Source organism: Typopeltis vanoorti, chromosome 10, assembly GCF_054136105.1.
Source record: "Typopeltis vanoorti isolate ZY-2024b chromosome 10, IOZ_Tvanoo_1.0, whole genome shotgun sequence".
Classification (NCBI taxonomy): domain Eukaryota; kingdom Metazoa; phylum Arthropoda; class Arachnida; order Uropygi; family Thelyphonidae; genus Typopeltis; species Typopeltis vanoorti.
In genome coordinates, this window is record NC_143558.1 from 95967297 (window position 1) to 95990584 (window position 23288).

The 23288-nt window shown below is 35.1% G+C and overlaps 1 protein-coding gene across 2 annotated transcripts in view; it reads right to left on the minus strand.

The window, feature by feature from the left end:
• Sym (symplekin scaffold protein) overlaps nucleotides 1-23288 on the minus strand; it is a 649809-nt gene that overhangs the window by 310991 nt on the left and 315530 nt on the right. For both annotated transcript variants that reach the window (XM_090398863.1, XM_090398864.1), the window contains one exon: nucleotides 2109-2172. In XM_090398863.1, coding sequence (XP_090254989.1) covers nucleotides 2109-2172 — 64 coding nt within the window. The remainder of the gene's footprint in view (nucleotides 1-2108; nucleotides 2173-23288) is intronic.

A 23288-nucleotide genomic window follows, 5' to 3' on the forward strand; every position in this document is an offset into this window, starting at 1 on the left:
AGTGTGTGAGGATTTGTTAATCACAACATTTTTTAGATTTTGTGAATTGATATGGGGTTGGCAAGTTTGCTCCTGTTTAAGTTGGTTGAATTTTCTGATAAGAATTAATTTGTTGGAGAGTTGCAACCTAGAAGTACGGAGAGAGCTCATGTTTTTAATATCAATCCAGGACCTGTTATCTAAAGAGGAACTTAAGTTATTTTCAAAAGAATCTCTTTTACAAAACAAAGAAGCTAACGTGGACTTGGTATCTGCAATTCTTTCATTTAATAAATCAAGTTTAGCCTTGCAGTAGATGTTATAAGCACGTTTAGTGAAAATCGATTCTTTGAACTCTAAAAACTTTGGGATGACAGTGTGAAATTTGCATCTTTTCAGAAAAACTAACCTATTAATAAAAAGTCCAATTTTTACCAGAGTTTTTTCATAATCCTTGATATGATGTACATTAACCTCATCAGAAGGTAGATATATATTGTTGCAATTAGGATTGACTCGGGATGTATACATTTATAAGATTAAAATTTAACTGACTAGAACCCGAGAAAGTATAACATAAACCTTTAATAAATCACGACTAGTTTTCATCAGTATTCCAACTTCTTCAAGTGAGTAAGAAATAACATAAGACTTATAAAAATAACAAGGTAAAAATAATGGACTTTCTAGCTTAATAAAAAGAAACAGAATAGTGACAGTCATATTTGAATAGGTGATCACGTGCTACTGTTGGCATGAGTAGAATGTGTGTGACAGCTAATTTTAGAGTGCCAGTATTGGATTACTGCACTATGTGAATCAGGCAAATTGTAGCTTAGATTGTTGTTCAAGTGTGAAGCGTCCAGAACTATTTCTTTTGATTCTATAATACGTCTTTCAAATTCATCCTTACATATATATAAATTGGTTGTGCGATCCCAATCAACTTGGTGTTGCCGTTCTTCAAGGTTAGAGTTTGCAGAGAAGAGCACATGATTGGAAAGGGCGCTTGCTTGTATCCTACTGTAGGAGATGCATGCCTCTTGTCATAAATAAATTAAATATACCAAAAAATTATATACTTGGTTTAATCCTTTATCCAAGTGTAAGCAAACAAAGTTTGCACTTTAAATATTTTCAGAATTGGGGCAACTCGTATATAGAACCTAATGACTTCATATCACTTGTTTTAGTATCCCATAATGCAAAGCACATATCCTTATATGTGCTTTGCATTATGGGATATGTATAATGCTTATGCATTATGGGAAGGATAACTACACAGACTGGTTTCGACCTTCAATGAGGTCTCGATAAAGGTCAAAACCTGTCTGTGTAGAGACCCTTCCCATAATGCATAGCATTATACATGTCCATAAGAATACGTGCTTTGCATATTGGAATACTAAGGCAAGTAATGTGAAGTCATTATATAGGGCAGTATATAGGTCTGCTTTCAGATGGATGTCAGGTGAACACATTTACTCATACGATCAATATAGGAGAGAATATTGTTCATTCATTTTTATTTATCCACACAGTAATTCCAGCAGCTGTGGAGACCTATGAGCATACTTGTAATTTCTATACATCAGGAAGACAGACTTCATTCTCTTCCTCAATGATTTTCGGTGGATAACCATTGCTACTATTCCACAAGATGGCTAGTGAATGGATGAAAAAAAAAAAAAAAACAGAATGAATACTTTTGTGTGATGAGTGCAAATGGACCATAAATTGGTGGTGATTGGTTGCAGAACAAGTATTCCTGCTGAATTCTGAAAAGAGCCGAAACTGTCAAATGAATTCAAAGTATAAACATTAAACACTTTCCTCCCCTTATTTAAAATTGTGATCTAGTGTTCATGCTAAGCAATATAAGCATCAATGGTTAGCAGGACCTGCAAAGTGACAATAATTTTGCAGCAGTAGTAGTAATAGGTCTTAGTGTGTCTTCGTTCAGGTGGATGGGGTGGAGGGATAAGTTTGAATAGGAAGATAGAAATTTTTATGTCAAACAAAACTTTAGCCACATCATAAATTAGTGTAATTGCACTCAATAATTTTTAAATCTCACTCAATGTTTTAAAATAATTATCGAATTGTTAAAACATGAATAATATACATACCTACAACAGTCTGGATAGAACAACTGGTTGGGGCAGAATTCTCGTCCTCATCAAATCCTGCATCCTAAAAAAATAAATAAATAAAATATAAAAAAATGAAATTAAATACTTTGGTAGCTGGCCAGAACCCTCTACTACTCACAGTCCTTTTGTGAAAGTGCATTTGTCTTCATGATGTTTCACTGAATATTTGTAGGTTTGAATTATATTATTTAGAGTATTCATTTTTTAAAACTCAGACTCACGTAATTTTAAAGCATAAAACCTATAATATATTGGGTATCAATTATGAACTAGGAGTTTGAAAGTGGATGAATTAATTACTTTAAAATATTTATATAAACAAAGGTAAGAAAAAAAAATATTACATCAGAGAAACATTAGACATTAGAGAAACAGACATAAAACATTAGAGAAAGAAATCACTGATATTTTAAAACATCTGACAACTGATGATTTGAGAGTTTATTTTTCACTTGGTTAGACTATAATAAGTTTAGTTTAATCCTTTATCCAAGTGTGAGCAAACAAAGTTTGTGCCTGAACGTATCTCCAGGACTGGGGTAAGGTAGTGCAACACCAGGCAACTCGTTGCAAAGGTGGAAACCCACTTACCTTACCCCAGTCCTGAAGATACTTTCAGGCGCAAACTTTGTTTGCTCACACTTGGATAAAGGATTAAACTAAACTTATTATAGTCTAACCAAGTGAAAAATAAACTCTCAACATCTTTCTCTGAATCCGGAGTAATTTAATAATAAGGTTGCACACCCTTTGGCAACTCCTATAGGTTAGGATGACCTCTCATTGCTTCTGCCTATGTATCTCCACTATTGGGCCTGGTTCCCACTGACGAGACCTCAATAAAGGTTGAAACCGGTATGGGTAGTGGCCCTTGCCTTAATGCATAGCATTACACATATCCGCAAGGAGATGTGCTTTGCATTATGGGAGATACTGAGATAGGAGTAATGAGAGCTTTCTCCACCTTTGCAACGAGTTTCCTGGTGTTGCACTACCTTACCCCAGTCCTGAAGATACTTTCAGGCGCAAACTTTGTTTGCTCACACTTGGATAAAGGATTAAACTAAACTGATGATTTAAAGGCTAGAGTTTATTTATTCATGTGGGGGTTTCTCCCCCTTTTTCCTCCACCATCCCTTAGGACTGGTTGAGCTTCCTAATGAGAGATTAAGTATGTATTTTATGACTGTAGATCTGTGTGCGTTCACAGGCCAGTTTGCCTGTTCTGAGGGATGAAAAACCCAAGTTTCTGGGTGAAAAAAACCCTCCATCTCCATACGAGATTGGCTAACTCACTTTAGTCAAAAGAGACCAGATAAAGTTCCTCACACCATGGACAGGAATTGAACCCAGGTCTTTCCAACCAAACTATGGAGGATCTAAGGCTAGAGTAACAGGATAACTTATTATTCTTGGTATTGCACAAATATAAGACAAGGTTAGTTATGCCAATTACGATTATTTTTTAATGAGTTACTAATATTATAAATCATCTCATTTTATGTATTAATCTAAAAAATGTATCCAGTACACGTACAGAATCACCTATTTGTACAAAATGAAGTTATAATAAGAAAGTATGTTAGATGTTCATTTCAGGTTTTGGATCTATGCTCATAAGCAAAAATTTATTAGCAGTAGTTAGTATTATAAGACTGAGAAAAAAGAAAACTTCTGATTTCACTTCACTAGTTATCACAGTTGACTCATACAAATATCAAATTCAGACTTCTGGGAGAAAGCCCACTCCTATCCATAAACAGTTATCAGACTGGCTAAATAAATTTTGTAAGGAAACTCCATAGTTCCGTAAGTATCTACAGTGCCTTTTGGTTGGAAAGACCAGAGTTTGAATAATGTCTTAGACATGAATAAACATTTTCTGGAATTTTCAACTGAAGGTGAGTTAGCCAATCTCATATAAAGATGGAAGGATTTTTTCATTTTTTGTTTCCACCTGGACTCGGATTTTTCCTACAAAACAGGTAAGCTAACCAGAGGAACAGGCAATTTGGAAACACAGCAGAGAATGTAGACTGGCTACATTCTCTGCTATGTTAGATTAAGATTAAGTGACTGACCTAACTTAACAGCAGTCAGGTCTCTAAGAAACCAAGTTATGAAAAGGAAGATGAGATACAAATTTTGTCTTTAAAAAAAAAACAAAAAAACAAAAAGAGAACTACCAATTACAGCTGCTTGTTAACTTGTTTTCATGTTTTGGAAATATGCTATCTCTGTGAATAAAAATGCTAATTATTAGAACATGCCAGTTTCAAAGCTATGTTAGATTAAGATTAAGTGACTGACCTAACTTAACAGTAGTCAGGTTTCTAAGAAACCAAGTTATGAAAAGGAAGATGAGATACAAATTTTGTCTTTAAAAAAAACAAAAAGAGAACTATCAATTACAGCTGCTTGTTAATTTGTTTTCATGTTTTGGAAATATGCTATCTCTGTGAATAAAAATGCTAATTATATAACAGTTGTTTCATAATAATGTTTTATAGTATAAATGACATCAAAAGAGGAAAAAAATCTATTTGCTAAACTGGCAAATATTTTGCTGGTTTTCTAACCAGCATCATCAAAGAACAAATATTACTGTGATAGACACACAGCACTAAATTATGTAATTGAGGAAAACAATTTAAATTGTAACAGACAACAGAACTAATTTCCTTACATGTCACCTTCTATGGATCGGAAAACCATAAAGTTGATTTGGAGAAGTCTGGCTTTCACATCTTAAAAGGATAGTTTCCCAGATCTTTGCATTAATTTTAAGATCTGGGAGACTATCATTTTAAGATGTGCATTAATGCAAAGATCTAAATCAATGCAATTACTTGTTAAGGCTGGTAGAGAGCTTCAAAGCTGATGTCAAGCCTAAAAATAGTCTCTCTCTCTCTCTCTCACTATAATAACTTCTGTGTAATAAAAAGATTTCCTCCATCTGATCCTATGGTAATGAGTATATTCAGAGCATAGTCTGCCAATCCCAAATTGCCATACAAATGATCACTGATGTACCAGTCTGTCCAAAGTAGGCCAAACTGCAAGCACAAGGAACTTTATACACTCTGGAGGTGTTCAAGAGGATGCAGCTGATCATTAAGGGAATGATATGAAGGCAACTAGCTAAATGAAGAGTTTGAAAGTGGCATAGAGATCATATTTGCAGAGAAAACTTCAGCTATTTTTTCTGATGTACCCTTAACATATGGGATGAGAATGGTTTTGCTGTGATCTTGTGTGTCTTCCTTTTTAGATATCCTAGTGACACAACTTCCAAATAGCTCATTATCTTTCTCCATTCATGGAAACTCCACTCATACAAGATCTTATAATTCTGGAGAGCTATTTAAAATGTTCATGCCAAATTTGCAAAAAGATGACAGCAAGGGACAATTGTCAGTTCAAGGGAAACCATAAGATTATCTATATTAACACACGCCTGAAACAAAATTTGAACAGACTGGGAATATGTGACCTGAATTTGAAGGCATTCAAGAAAAGCAATTTGCCAAAAACAAAGTTGAGTTATTGGTGCTTCGATGTAAGATGACTGACCAAAAAAAAAATGATGATAGTCTACAGCATGATGAAAAACTGCTCCTACTGCCAAACATTAAACTTTAATTTGATGAGTTGGGTGAATTAGTGATTAGAAATAATGATGAGGATTAAGAAATAGAAGACAAAAAAAGTGCAAGTTGGGGAAAATGTATCAATTTCATAGAAACAAAAAGTGCCTTTAATCCTCAGGAATGGATAAGACTATAGAAGTGATATGCTCATTTTGTTCAAATCAAAAGATTGCAAAAGAAAAAAAATTAACACTTCTGCAGCCATTCACAAATATAATAGCAAAAAGTTTACCGACTATTAGCTCCATCAAAAGAACAAGGCTCTTAGCCAACTGCAGCATGCTGCAAGGTATCATTTATAAAAAGTTAGAAATGTATAAAAAAAACAAACCATATTATATTGAAAATTTATTTATCACTAGGTTAGACTATAATAGATTTAGTTTAATCCTTTATCCCAGTGAGAGCAAACAAAGTTTGCGCCTGAAAATATCTTCAGGACTAAATATAGTGTTGTACTATCTTATCCAGTAAGTAGTGCAACACCAAGGCAACTCGTGGCAAAGGTGGAGCAAGCTACCAGGCACTTCTAACCCAGTATCTCCCATAATGCAAAACACATTTCCTATGTGGATATGTATACTGTTATGCATTAAAGGGATTGGCCATCTACCCAGACTAGTTTCGACCTTTGTTGAGGTCTCTTCAGTGGGAGCCAGGCCCAGAGCTGGAGATACCAGGCAGAAGCAGTAGCAAGTCATCTGTGCCTATGGGAGTTGCCAAAAGGTTTATCACCTTTTTTAAAAATTACTCTGGATTTAGAGAAAGATGTTGAAAATTTATTTATCACTAGGTTAGACTATAATAGATTTAGTTTAATCCTTTATCCCAGTGAGAGCAAACAAAGTTTGCGCCTGAAAATATCTTCAGGACTAAATATAGTGTTGTACTATCTTATCCAGTAAGTAGTGCAACACCAAGGCAACTCGTGGCAAAGGTGGAGCAAGCTACCAGGCACTTCTAACCCAGTATCTCCCATAATGCAAAACACATTTCCTATGTGGATATGTATACTGTTATGCATTAAAGGGATTGGCCATCTACCCAGACTAGTTTCGACCTTTCTCACTGGGATAAAGGATTAAACTAAATCTATTATAAACCATATTATATTTAAATCTACTCCCTATGTGATACAGAGCTGAAATGATTAATCTAGTATTCTGTTTACATTTCTATAATGCTTATCAACATATTCATTATTTATAACTTAAATGCAGTTTTGGGGAGTGCTTAAGGGTCAAAGCTGTGTAACTGGGAGGAGACCTCCACATAGCCTTTTAAGGAATGTGGAGAACAGACCAGGGCTTCTGACCTAATGTCCAATCCCCACCTTCTTGTGGTGCACCCTGTTAAGTATCTACCTGGATACTGAATGAATGTTAATGGGCTGGCAATTTAGGATTTAGCCAATCAAATTGTATTCTTATTCGTTTAAACCACAATATAAAATGTTGGTACAACATGAGAATTTCATGCCAGCTGGGACTTGCCCGGTTAAACAACTATTTTCAACAGATGAAAATTAAACAGATGAAGAAAATTTAACATGAAACCTGAGGTTAATAATTATTGTTTGTTTTTTAAAACCTACATCTATTGTAATATTTTTAAATAAATTTATGTAACAAAAAATTAATCTGATTTGTTTATAAACACTGCCTATTTTCTTATATAACGATGTATTGTAACTAGCTAAATGTTCATCAAGAAATTAAGCTTCCCTTTTTATACTCGCCATATAAGACGACCTATGATTTCAAGGTTTTTTTTGTAGTATTTGAGAGTCGTCTTATATGCCAACATATATACGGTATTCTGGAAAAGTTTGGAGAAAAGAGCAAAGCTAATAATAATGGCAAATACCTGTTGGATTTCTGCTCAGGACACGAACTGGGTATTACTAACACAATGTCCCAACATAAAAATGTGCACAAATTCACATGGACAGAAGAGGCAAGGAATAAGGAAAGTCTCACTGACTATGTCATAGATGGCAAACCTATGGCACATGTGAAAGATATGGCATGTCCAAGAATTTTGCTGGCACCTCAATGATTTACAGGTGATATCCTTTTAAACACTTATAAATTATTAAACCTTGTTACAATATGTACAAGTTAAAGTTTGTTTTACACCAAAGAGCAGCTATGATGACTTGCATATGATTGGTGCGGTATTAACAAAAGGTTGAATTTTATTGCTGCTTGTTTGCGTTTGGACTGGCAGGGGAACTCACACATGCATTATATGGCATATAATGCATATGTGTGAGTGCATTCAATTTGTGATAGAATTTTATTTGAAGTTAGCCTTTGTGATCTGTCATAATGCATCAAGAATTTCAAATGCAATAAAACGAACACTTATTTCATGTAACTGAAAATCTGGACAATAGTTTTTAGTTAGATACTGTGTTTCCATTGCAACATATGGTTTTGCTCAAGTCTATACAGCATAGTTTCTGTAAGAGGTGATATGTGATTCATTAGTCAGCCATTTTTATTCCAGTTGTCTGTAATTGCACTATTTGATGAGAAATATATTACATAGACTGCAAAAGGCTCTGTACCTTATTCAGGGATAGAATAAAACTACTTGTTTTTCTTGCATCTGCAGTATAATGGCTGTTGGGGAGGGCATGTTGTTAACTGCAGGAAGCGAGCTACTATCGCCTCGACATGAACATCTATAAACATTTTTCATGTGCAAGGTACATGCAAAACTTTTAATGTCTTTCTTTAGTAAAGTAAAATCAAGGGTGTGAGTTATATGCGAGGGCGAGTTATTTTTGAGTAAATATGCTAAGCATTAAGCCAACAAGTTGACATCCATCTGCTGCTTCCCATGCTCAGCTAACTTCGATGGTGAGTTACAATGCATAAATAAAATATTTATGCATTGTAACTCACCATCGAAGTTTTTTTTCACTATCGTGTTTATTCAAACCGACATCATTAAAATCAATTTAATAACACTATAATCATTTTTAAACTGAATAATATAATAAAATTACAAATAACTTTCTATAAAATTATAAATAATTATTTATAAAATATAAATAAATATAACATCCTACACAAATACTAAAATATAAGCCAATTGGAAAGAGAAGGAAGGGTAGATCTCAAAAAAGGATACTGGATGGACAATGAGACCGGAACAGATCAATATGGTCTATGCCCGTAATTAGTGTTATGATGATGATGATAAATAAATATATATATTGAAAATTTATAAATTAATTAAGGTAGATTAATTTTTTTTTAATTTTTCCCCTATTCAAAATTGCCCGGGACGTCAGCAACTCGACTGGTAAATTTTTGGCACGTGCACATAAAAAGGTTCACCACTACTCGACTATGTTATTGTTGATAGCGATGTTTTCTCACTGGTGCCAGACACTAAAATGTACAGAGGATTTGAAACTGGAAGTGATCACTATTTAGTCTTGAGCAGGATAAAAATGAATATCATATTGAAAAGACGAACATATGAGAAAGTTTTAAAGCAAATAAATTTCAGCAGCTTTCAGATGTGAACTGTAGACTAAAATACACAAAGATAATTGAAGGAAAAATGAAAGAGTTTGAGAACAGGAACCAAACCTTGGAGATTCAGTAGCAAGCCTTGAAGAAAACCCTGACTGATTCAGCTAGAGAGGCATGTAGTGAAGTTGTCTGCAAGGATAGAAAAATTAGAACTCCATGGTGGACACAGGAAGTTAAAGAGGCAGTGAAGAAAAAGAAGATAGCATATCAAAAGTTCCTGGCAAATACGTCAGCTTGTGCTTTTAGAGAATACAGAGACATATGTAAGAAAGCTAAACACTGTGTAAAACTAGCTAAACAAATCATGATGAGACTTTGGATTTCAGGCAAGAACATAGAAAATAAATATCAAGAAGGTGGCAAGATATTCTGGAAATTGTTGAAAAAGTTCAGAAATGAACTTTTAAAAATGAAAGAGTACTGTAAAAGGAATTAGAGATGCCAAAGGTGAAACTGGAGAAAAGGCTATCCTTCATGTATGGAGTAATTACTTCGAAAAATTGCTAAATGAAACAATCAGGCTAAAAAAAAGTGCTAAAAAACACTCAATAGGCAAACAATCAGGAATACATATCCATACTTGAAGTAAAAAAAACCATCAAAAGCCTGAAATGTAGAAAGGCTGATGGAATAGATGATATTCGACAAGAAATGCTCAAGTATGGAGATATATAGTCTTACAGTGCTGCACTGCATAGTTCAGAAGGCCTGGACAGAGGGACTAATTCCGATGATTGGAGTAGACCTCTCATAGTACCCATATATAAAAAGAGAAATAAAACTGAATGTGAGAATTACAGAGGTATTTCCCTACTGAGTGTTCCTGGCAAGATCTATGCAAGTATACTAGAGAAACGGTTGAGAGGATTGTGGAAGGGAAGCGTGGTGAGGAACAAGCCGGATTCTGGCCAAATAGAGGCTGTCAGAATTTTCAATTTACGACAAATAGCTGAGAAATCGTGGGAATATAAAATGATCTATAATTAAGTTTTGTATACATCCAAAATGCAGATGACAAGGTGCCAAGAGGAAAGTTATTCAAAACGCCGCAGTTATATGGTGTCAATGGGGCATTATATCAAGCAATACTTAGTCATCATCATCACATTCCTGCTATGTACCCACAAGGGGTGTACAGGATATGATAGTACTACATGAAAAAATTACATCATTACTAACTTCCTATCTACAATTTTCCTCCAAATCAGTCTGTTACTTGTCAAGACTCCAACATTATCAGATCTTATATTTCTATCGTCTAAGGCACTTTGTACCGTATCAATCCACCTATATCTTGGTCTTCCTCTGGGTCATTTTCCTGCCAACCTGGCAGAGAACACTTGTTTTGCTAATCTTTCCTCTCCCATTCTATTTAAGTGACCATACCACCTGAGATTAGCTATGCTAATGCATTCCTGGATGCTGACAATGTCAAGTTCTTTCCTAATATATTCATTTTTAATATGATATTGCCATTGATGCCATCAGTTCACGCCTCTAATCTTTCTCAGGACTCTCATATCTGCGGTCTCCAGTCTTTGGTCAAGTGTTTTACTTCTGACCCAGCTCTCAGATCCATAAGTTAAAACTGGTTTGAACACTGTCTTGTATACAGCTAATTTAGTGTTGCGACTAATTTCTCTCTTATTCCATATGAATTTATTCAATTGACTTCCCACCATGCCAGCTTTGCTGATTCTGTTGTCTATTTCTATATTTAATTTACCATCTTCTGTAAAAATTGTGCCCAAGTACTGAAATGTTTTACTTGTTCCACAGGTTCTCCATTCACAACACATTTGACATTTTCAATGATTCTGCCTATTTTCATTGTCTTTGTATTTTTATTGCTGACCTTCATACCATATCTATTACAACAGCTATTCAATTTAGTCAGAGAATCTTGCAGACTTGTAGCGGATTTATTTAGAAGTATAACATCATCCGCATAAAGCAAAGAGCTGCCATTAACATCTCCAATTTTGATATCAGGTTTGGTTTAATACCACTTTCCTTCATAATGTGATCCGTATAGATAATGGATAAAAGAGGGGATAATGTACATCCTTGTCTCACACCAGATTTAACATTAAACCATCTTCCTGTACTATCTTCAATTCTAACTGCTGACTTACAACTCAAATAAAGACTAAGTATTGCTTGATATAATGCCCCGTTGACACCATATAACTGCAGCGTAATGAATAGCTTCTCTCTTGGCACCTTGTCATATGCCTTTTCCAAATCGACAAAACTTAAATACAGATCTTTGTTATATTCCCATACTTTCTCGACTATTTGTCATAAAGTGAAGATCTGATCCTGATAGCCTCTATTTGGCCTGAATCCAGCTTGTTCTTCACCAAGCTTTTCTTCCACAATTCTTCTCAACCGTTTCTCAAGTATACTGGCATAGATCTTGCCAGGAACACTCAGTAGGGAAATACCTCTGTAATTCTCACATTCAGTTTTATTTCCCTTTTTATATATGGGTACTATGAGAGCTCTACTCCAATCATCGGGAATTCGTCCCTCTGTCCAGGCTTTCTGAACTATGCAATGCAGCCACTTTAAGACTTTTATACCACCATACTTCAGCATTTCTGGTCGAATATCATCTACTCCTCCTTTCACATTTCAAGCCTTTGATGGCTTTTTCTACTTCAAGTATGGATATGTATTCCTGACTGCATGAATGGTCAGTGTGTTTTATCACTGTGCTGTCATCACTGCTTGTTTCATTTAGCAGTTTTTCAAAGTAATTACTCCATACTTCAAGGATATCTTTTTCTCCCATTTTCATGTCACCTTTATCATCTCTAACTCCTTTTACAGCACTCTTTCCTCCATTCCTAAGCTTCTTCAACAACCTCCAGAATATTTTGCCACCTTCTTGATATTTATTTTCCATATTCTTGCCAAAGTCCTCCCATGACTTTTGTTTAGCTTTCTTACATTTGTCTCTGTATTCCGTAAGAGTAAAAGCTGACTTATTTGCCAGGAACTTTTGATATGCTTTCTTCTTTTCCTTCACTGCCTCTTTAACTTCCTGTGTCCACCAGGGAGTTCTGATTTTTTTATCCTTGCACACAACCTCACCACATGCCTCTCTGGCAGAATCAATCAATGTTTTCTTCAGAGTTTGCAACTGAATCTCCAAGGTTTGATTCCTGTTCTCAAACTCTTTCATTTTCTTTTCAATAATCTTTCTGTATTTTAGTCTACTGTTCACATCTGAGAGCTGCTCAACTTTTATTCGCTTTAAAACTTTCTTACATGTTATTCTTTTCAATATGAAATTCAATTTTATCCTGCTCAAGACTAAATAGTGATCACTTCCAATTTCAAATCCTCTGTACACTCCGGTGTCCTGCACCAGGGAGAAAATATCACTATCAACAATAACATAGTCAATGAGACTTTTCTTATTCCTAGCCTCTTCTCTCCATGTGAATTTGTGCACATTTTTATGTTGGAACATGGTGTTAGTATTAACCAGTCCATGTCCTGAGCAGAAATCCAACAGATATTTGCCATTATTATTAGCTTTGCTCTTTTCTCCAAATTTTCCCAAAATATTTTTGTATGTCTCGCAATCATTTCCTACTCTATTTAGATCCCCAACAAAGACCAACTTTTCCTTTTTCATTGTGTCAGTTGCTTTTTCTAGAGGTCAAAAAATTCCTCCTCTTCTACCTTAGTAGAACCTTCTGTGGGACCATAAGCACAAATAAGTCTCATTGTCTAGTTCCCCATTCTCATATTTGCCCACATTACTCTACTTGAGACTAACTGCCATTCAAGAAGATTAGCCTCATATTTTGTGTTGAGTACTATGGCTACTCCTTCTTTTCCTTGATTGTCATTGCCTGAATATAACATTTTGTATTTATTGCTTAGAAAAATCTCACCAGTTTTGGTCTTTTTTGTTTCAGTCACCCCTATTATGTCGATCTGGTACTTATCTAACTCCTCAGCTAGCTCTATTTCTTTGCCATTCAGGCTTCTTACGTTGATAGTACCGATCTTTATCTCTGGTGATGTTTTGTTGGGATTTGTTTTCAGATTTGTTCCAGTAGCTGACTTTTCGCTGTTCGCCCTGGTTCCCTGGCGAAAACAATGGGGGCCTTGTTTAACCGGGCGACGCCCCAGCCGGCATGAAATTTTGTCATGTTGTACCATCATTTTTTATTTTGGTTTAACCAATAAGATTACAATACTTAGTCTTTAGTTGTAAGTCAGCAGTTAGAATTAAAGGAAGTACAGGAAGATGTTTAATGTTAAATGTGGTATGACACAAAGATGTACATTATCCCCTCAATTATTCATCATCTTTATGAACTTCATTATGAAGGGAAGTAGTATTAAACCTGGTATCAAAATTGGAGATGTTAATCTCAGCTGTTTACTTTATGCAGATGATGTTATACTTCAGAATAAATCTAATACAAGTCTACAAGATTCCCTGACTAAATTGAATAACTGTTGTAATAGATATGGTATGAAGGTCAGCAATAACAAGACAAAGACAATGAAAATTGGCAGAAGCATTGAAAATATCAATGGCATTGTGAATTTAGAACCTATAGAACAATTAAAAGATTTGAGCTACTTAGGCACGATTTTTAGTGAAGATTGTAAATTAAATATGGAAATAGACAACAGAATCAACAAAGCTGGTATGGTAGGAAGTCAACTGAATAAATTTATATGGAATAAAAGAGAAATTAGTCAAAACACTAAATTAGCTGTATACACGACAGTGTTCAAGACAATTTTAACTTATGGATTTGAGAGCTAGGTTAGAAATAAAACACTTTACCAAAAATTAGAGACTGCAGATATGAGAGTCCTGAGGAAGATTAGGGGCATGAACGGATGGCATCAGCAGCAATATCATATTTAAAACGAGGATATTAAGAAAGAACCTAGCATTGTTATCATCCAGGAATGTGTTAGCAGGTGGTTTGGTAACTTAAACAGAATGGCAGAGGAAAGATTAGCAAAACAACTTTTCTCTGCCAGGTTGGCAGAAAAAAGACTCAGAGGAAGACCAAGATATAAGTGGCTTGATACAGTAAAAAGTGCTTTAGAAGAGAGAAATATATGATCTGATAATGTTGGAGTCTTGACAGATTGATTTGGAGGAAAATTGTAGATAGGAAGTTAGTGGTGATATAATTTTTTTTCATGTGGTGCTATCATATCCTTCACATCTTTACGGCGCTTGATGGTATATGTCAGGAATTTGATGATGATAATAATGTAATTTTGGTGGCAATATCATTCATTCAGTAGTGATAGTTATGTCATTACCTAGCTGAATATTTTAGTATTGTTTCAGGATATATATTATCATTATTATACAGATGTCTCAATGGAGTCAGAAGATCCAATTGTGTGAGATCCATTGCTGACACAATACTTAATATACATCTCTGCAAACTCATTCACTGAAGGAGCACTCTTACCAACTTTGGCAACCCATTCCACACACACACACACTCAATGCCCTTCTAGCAAAATATCTAGTCCTAACACCCTTGCTAATCACAATCTTACAGAATTTTCATAGGTAACCCCTTGTTCTCTAACTTCCTGTCATGTGCTAAAAAAAAAAGTCTTCAGTGTCAATCCTATAAAAATCTCTTTAATAATTTATATGCTTCTATCAAGTCTCCTCTTTTTTGCCTATCAGCTAATTTTTGAAGCCTACAGACTGTCAATCGATTCTCATAGCGAACATTCCATAGACCTGCAACACACTTGTCACTTGATTCTGGATCCTCTCCACTACTTCATCTCAAATGTAATCCAAGCATACAGATCTGCACACACACAGTAGCGTTATTAGAGCCTTATATAGGGGAACAATAACTTCTCTATCCCTGCTAGTATGTGCTTGAAAAACCACATAATCTGACGTACTGATTTTGCTACCTTTACAATATGCCTTTTGAACTTGAACTCCCTGACCATATTCACCCAAGTCCCTGACCTCATCAGTTTCCTGCAGTTCAGTTCCATCGGTGTAGTACACAACTTGTGATCTCTTCTTCCAAAGTACATCACCTTACACTTGGCCGCATTAAACTGGCAGCCATTTACCTATGCCCAAACTGCTGGTTGATTTAATTCTTCCTGCAGGATCACTGCATCACCTTCATTTAGCATTGCTCTTCCCAGTTTAGAATCATCAACAATAACTGAACATTTCCTGTCAAATAATTTCCTATTTCATTCATGTATATATTAAACAACAGAGGGACAAGTAATGAGCCCTGTAGTACACCATTACTTACCTGTCTTCTCCTTGACTAAACTCCTCCATAAACCACTCTTTGATATCTTTCCATAAGTAATCCTCTAATACAGTATTTCTCAACCTTTCTAAGCCCAAGAACCAGTAAAATGCCTAAAACAATTCTACGGACCACTAAGTTATGTAATTTTTTTTAAAATGTATGTGGGGTTTACCAATATTTACATATACATTTACAACATATACATGTGGAGAAACTTATGTGTTCGTCGTACATGTTGTTTATTTTTTAACGGTATATATTAGAACACAGAAAAATAAGTAAATAATTAGTTTAAGTTAAGGGATATTACATCCCATATTGTTTCTGAGACGAATAAGAAACTCAAAGAGTTTCATGCCGAATATAGTAGAAACTATATAAAGTTCGGCGATTCCAAGCATAAGCAAATACCTGGATAAAGCAGCAACTGATCCTTAAGTTACTGCAAGCTGAGGCAACTCATGTCAAAGGTGGAACAAGCTCCGATCACTATTCTTGATATTTACCCATAATGTGAACTTAGCTCCTAGGAGCTGTATTACTGTTATAACCAGCATCTTCAGAGCACGAAAATACAGTTTGTCACAATACGCGAGACTATAACAACATGGTGTAATCAACGGACTAGTTAAACAAAATTGTAGCAGCAACACAAAGACTAGAGTCTTGATTTTTTTGGCGCCCTCTTTTTTTTTTTTTCAGATAGAGGGCGCTAAAAATCAGGACTCTAGTCTTTGTGTTGCTGCTACAATTTTGTTTAACAAGTCCGTTGATTACACCATGTTGTTATAGTCTCGCGTATTGTGACACTGTGTTTTTGTGCTCTGAAGATGCAGGTTATAACACCAGTGAAATATCAGCAATAAGTTAATAAATTAATTATTTACCGTATATTATTGCGTATAATGCAAAAAATTTGTGGTAAAAAATACCACTTAAAGTTAGGGGTTTGCATTATATGCGGATCCTAAAAAATATAACATCTTATTAGACTTGCATACACAATATATACTACCTAATGCCTATGCAACCAAATCTACTTGACCCACTCGCATTCGGCGACCGAGTGTGCATCGTATCTGCGCATGCGCTCTCCGTTGCCGAATGATAGAGCACAGTGAGATAAATAGAGCACAGTTAGATATATCGGTTTAACCACAGTTCATTTTAAATATTATTCGTTAAACAAACCTAGCCTGAAAATGAGCCAACAGAAACGTAACCGTTCATCTTTTGAAGCAGGATTTAAATTGCGTGTCATGCAGTTTGCAGAAGAACATAATAACAGTGTTGCTATGAGAGAATTTGGTGTAGCAGAGAGTAATATTAGACTTTGGTGTAAGCAAAAAGACAGTCTTGAAAAAATCCCAAAAAGAAACGTGCCCGTTGTGGAGATGTAGCATCCTTTCCAGAACTCAAAGAAGAGCTAAATGAATGGATTTTGACGCAACGACAAGATCCACTGAAAAGAGTAACAAGAAAAGTTGGTGAAAAGGGTGTCTTCATAAAAACAATGGGACGTGAAAAAACGTATTTTATCATTGTTCTAGCATGCATGGCAGACGGAACCAAATTAAAGCCAACAGTGATATTTAAAAGGAAGAAAATTCCGAAGCATATGGAATTTTCACCAGGTGTAATTGTTCGCACTAATCAGAAAGGTTGGATGGATGAAGAAGGTGTACAATTGTGGCTGGATCAAGTATGGAACATACGTCCAGGTAGCTTGTTACGTCAACAAAGCATGCTAGTCTGGGATATGTTCCGGGCGCATTTAACAGAGGCAAGCAAAGAGAAAGCACGTGAGCTACGTACAGACCTAGCAGTCATACCAGGTGGTCTAACTTCCGTTTTCCAGCCACTTGATGTCAGCTTGAATAAGCCATTTAAAGATCACTTACGTGAAAAATGGAGAGAATGGGTGTCATCTGGTTTGGTGAAGATGACAAAGGGTGGAAATTTTCAGAAGCCTGAGATCACTCTAGTCACCAGCTGAGTTAAAGAAGCATGGGATTCGATACCATCTGAAATGATTCAACGCTCATTTCTTAAATGTGGAATAAGTAATTCAATGGATGGATCCGAAGATCACGTCATATACGAAAGCGAGGATGAAGCACAACAAATTGGAGAGCATGAAGATGATGATGACAACTGCTACACTGATGATGTAATCCTTACAGATGAATTTATAAATGAAATGTTTGACGACTCAAAAGATGAAGAAGAATTTCAAGGATTTTGACATTTTGTTTTAAAATAAATATTTCTTTCGTTAATTCGTATTGTATTTTGACATTTTGTTTTAAAATAAATATTTCTTTCGTTAATTCGTATTGTATTATTTATAATGTTATGAAACAATATTAACAGATCGCATTATACGTGGCCATGGCATTTTAGGGCTAGTTTTCAAACAAAATTTCTAGTTCGCATTATACGTGGATCGCATTATACACGATAATATACAGTACTTATTTTTCTATGTTCTAATATATACCGTTAAAAAATTTACAACATATACATTTACATAGACAATATTTTACATATAATATATACTTATGATTTGTAAATAAACATTTACAAATACATATGGAAACAAAATTAAGTTGGAAGTAAATGATTAAAAGTCTATCATCACTGAACAAAGTTTTAATTTTTATTAAACAAATAAAGCTATCAGTTTCCGATTTGCTGTGAGCAAATGAATGGGTATATCAGTGCTGTCCCGCTGACATACCCATTCATTTGCTCATCCATCACCAACCCTCATTCATCTGCCCACAGCAACTTTTAGATTTTATATGTTATCCCCTTTCATCTGCCGACACTCATTAAGCTCACCCCACAACAACATTTTGAGCGCCTTTAGTACCATGGACAAATGAATAGGGAATGTCAGCACCATTCCGCCGATACTTTCATTCATCTGCCCACAATGACGTTTATCTTTAATTCCCATGCATCTACCCACAGCAACTTTTATATATATTTTATATGTTATCCCCAGTCATCTGCCCACATTCATGAAGCTATCCTCACAACAACTTTTATCTTCACACACACTCTGATTCGACTTGCGACATGTAAACTGTTCCATTTGCTAAGTGCATTGTGAGAAGAGGGGAAAATGTTGTCCTTATCTTACTCCATTCATCATAATACTGAATACGAACTTGACATCCATGGATTCCATCATGGATAACATCCCTTGTCCTGTCCAAACCATCCCCTGCATATACCCAAAAATTTCGCTCAGAACATCCCAAAGCCATTAATGCCCCCCATTCACACACACACAAACAAACACGCACACATTCTTTCCGATTTTATAATGGATTAATTCCAAAACCAGTAAAGAGAATAATCGGAAACTGTAGTCCAAATAAATAACATGATATAGTTATGTTACTACTTACTTTTAATCAGATGGTTCGACTTCTTGGCCTTTGCAGAGTTTGCTGGATATCTGGTTCAATACTAGTCAACTTCAGTTGAAAATCGGCACACATGCTAAGACGATTTCTGTATTTTGTTTTTATTTGAAGAAGCGATGAAAATTCTTTCTCACAAGCAGGATCCAGAATTGAGCCAAACCAAGATCACGGAATTGCATTTTAACACCACTGTCACTTGAAAGCTCAATTAACTGTTCTTTTTTCGATAACGAAAGGTCGTTCTCATGACTACAAGCCTGAAATAGATCTTGAACTCGCAGAAATTTCTTATAAAAGTTATTCGGATAATGTTTCAAAATTCTGTTTCAGAGTTTTGAGGTAATCACAAACCCTTTCCAGAAACTTAGAATCAACAAAAATATCATTTTCCACTAAAAAGGATTTCAATGTTGGAAAAGGTGCAAATTATCTGTCTTTTACATAACTAATGCACAAGACCAGTTTTATTTTTTCTCTCGAATGCCTTTATTTTGTTGTAGGCATCTAGAACAGTTAAAAAATTTCCTGAAGGGAGAGATTTAGTTCATTTAATTTTGAAAAAAATGTCTGAAAGATAGGATAGTTTTGATAACCATGCTTCGTCAACAAGGAGTGATGCAAAATTAGAATTACATTCATTTACAAACAATAAAACTTCGTACCTTGATTGAAATAAGCTTGTTAGTACTTTGCCACTGGAAATCCAACGAATTTCAGAATGAAGCAAAAATTGTATATATTCGCTGTCTATTTCATTGCAGAATACTGAAAATAATCTGTTATTTAGCAGTCGAGCCTTAATAAAATCAACTAGCTTTACAGCCATTCCTTGACCATAGAAACAACCCCCAACTATGCCTGCCTGTAAGGGCATGAGCTCCATCCAAACAGAAGCCCATGCATTTTTCCCACTGGATCCCTTTGTGTATTATGTAATTATTGAGAATGAAATATTTCTTCTTCAGTTGTTCAGGATGACCAAGGTCTACGAAACAGAATATCATCATGAATGTTGTTATCATGTGCATACCTTACGTAGCATATTAACTGTGCATCATTTGTAACATCAATAGTCTCGTCTATTTCTAACGCATAACAAGGGCTCTTCTTAACTCTTTCGATTAACTGAGATTCTACATCACCTGCCATATCATCATTAATTCTGTGACCTACAGTGTCATTGAAAAGGAGTTAAATCAACATCTTTTAGTAATTTGTTGCCAAATATAGTTTTTACCAATCATTTATAGCTGGAAGTAATAACTTTTCCCCCGATAGAATTAAGTTTCCCTGTTTTCGTTATGTGCAGACTTAAGAGATAGATGCTTCCAGTGCCTTCCTATTAATCAAACCCATGGCGGAAACTACATCTTTCCCATGATTTAATGTCGCTAAGCGTCGCGAAAATTGGCTTTTTTTTTTCCTTTCAATTTTCTTATTTTTCATATCACTGTGTTCAGTTTCTAAATGTCGTCAGAGTTTTGCAGGTTTCATGCGCTCGTTCAACAACACTTCATAACACAAAACACTGAGGTTTCTGTTCACTTTCATCTCCACACCAAGTAAATCCGAATTCCAAATATGAACTGTTATATTTCCTACTGTATTTTTTCTTTGAACTGCTTGTTTCTTCTACTTTTATAGTATCAGATTTACTCGCCGTTACAACACATGTATCAAATTTAGGGTTAGCATTACCAGTTTCATTTGCTTCTTTTCAAAGTCCTAGTTCTAAGCCAGTTTTCCATTATTAGAAAACGTTTCCGAAAAATATATAAATACTGGGGTTAACTCATGACACACATTGTCCAAGTATCATTCAGCACTTCTGAAGGTATACTGAGCCTTGGTTGAAGGAGGAAAACCTTCAGTAATAAAAATCAATAAACAACATGCAGTTGATCGAAATGTGGAAGCAACAAAACCATATTGTTGTTCACTTCACCCCGCTTATTATTTGTCATGCTGCCACTACAAATTATTGTAGTGCCAGAATGATGAGTAATAAAAGAGGGGTGAAGTGAACAACAATATAGTTTCATATTGCTTCCACCTTTGAACATTCTGATGCTATTTGTTGTTGTTTTTTTAAGCCTCCATTTAATTTCAATAATTGTTACTTACTTATTCAATTTTAATTTGTTTGGATAATTAAAAAATATATATTTATTTAATTAATTTAAGTCTGCCTGCGGATCACTTGTCTCATCGTCATGGACCACAGGTTGAGAAATACTGCTCTAATACATATAATCAGATTCATATCCATCACTATGTGATCTAATTTATGGAACAAGTTTTATGTGAAATCCTGTCAAATGTTTTTGCAAAGTCTTACAATCAGTCTTTGCTGAGTAACCATTTCCCTTATCCAACTGCACTGTTATTTTATTATAAAAATTAAGCAAATTACTAAGACAGGACCGACCCTTCACAAAACGATGTTGTCTCTTATAGAGTATCATAATCCTATACATCTAATCCTGACTTTTTTCACCAATACATTAACCACCACTCCTGAGATGCTTATTGGCCTATAATTTACTACTGTCTTAGACCATCCTTTATGCAGTGGGACTATTTCACCCTTTTCCCCCCACTCTAATGGTGCTTTTGTAGTACTGAGGCTTAAACACTTGGTCAGAGGAGGCGATAATTAATTCCCTTGTGCATTTTTGTAATACACGGGGATGGGGGTGTACCATCTAACCCCATGGCTGTGTTCACATTGAGTTTCTGCAATATTTTAAGCACATTCATTTCTTCAACCTCTATTCTAAATATCACATCAGGAATCACAACTAAATGATATACCCCTGCAAAATGTTCACTCAGTAATTCCACTATTTGGTTTTTCTTCTGTTACCTCCTCACCATCAGCATTTATTGAAGTCATGTTCCACAGTCGATATACACTTAAAAACTAATAATGAGTAGAAGGAAGGGAAAGGTTCAAGAATGAATAAGAACAAGCCAACCTACATGCAAAGGGAATGTTGAGTGATGATTAGTTATGACAGACCACAATGTTAATAATCAGCTTAGAGCAGGTTACTCGCTGAGGTGCTGAAGGATCTTATAATATCTCAAAAAGTGAGTTAGCTGATCTTGAGGTGTGGTTTTCAAGTTGATTTTCTTCCTGCTGCAGAGAACTGGCTTATGATAAATTATGTAGCTTGGTTTCAGTATAATAGAAAGACCCACTGCTATCCTAAATTAACTAATGCTTCCTGGTGCAAGGATGAAATAATAACAAAAGAACCAGTAAAGAAATAATCAATCTAACAGATAAGCTTAGGTGTTGATGGTTATTCATGACTTAATTTTAACGGCATTAACAACACCAAACAATTTAATCAAAAGATGTTTTATTAACTGCTTATATGTCACAAATCAGCATCATCAGAGCACAACACACTTGTACAAGTGACAGTGAGTAAGTAAAACAATACAACTGCAGTGGACAAAAGATCTAGAGGCCTATTTTGGCACCCTCTAATGTTGTAAAAAATAAAAAATAATAAAATAAAAAAAACATTACGGCTATGAGGGAGTTGCTCTTAGGATGACAGTCTCCCAAATTTTTGGTAAATTAATGCAACCATATTTGTTCAGGTTAGGAGTAATGTCTTTCAGTAACCCATCCTCTTATCCATGCCATTAGTCTGTAACCCAATCCCATATTTGGGAGACTGTTATCCTAAGAGCAACTCCGACATAGCTGTAATGTTTTTTTGTTGTTTTTTTTTACAACATTAGCGAGCGCAAAAATAGGACTCTAAATTTGTCCACTGCAATTGTATTGTTTTACTTGCTCACTGCCACATGTACAAGTGTGTTCTGCTCTGATGATACAGATTTGAAATTCAGCAAAACATAAGCAGTTAATAAAACATCTTTTGATTAAATTGTTTGGTGTTGTTAATATTAAAAATTAAGTAATCAGTAGAGAAACAATTCAAAAAATGCAGACAATTTGTGTAAATTCTTGAATGAAAATCAACTACTTAAAACAAACATATAGACCTGAGCCAGCACTAAGGACAAAAAATGGGAATGGGACATTTAGAATAACGCATCAAGATAGGGGTGGGACAAAGGGATCACTGCAATTCATGTATACTAATGCCAGGAGTATTAGGAACAAGAAGGAAGAATTTTTGGCCTTGATTGGCTCTTCCTGGCCACAGGTTATTGGCATTAGTGAAACATG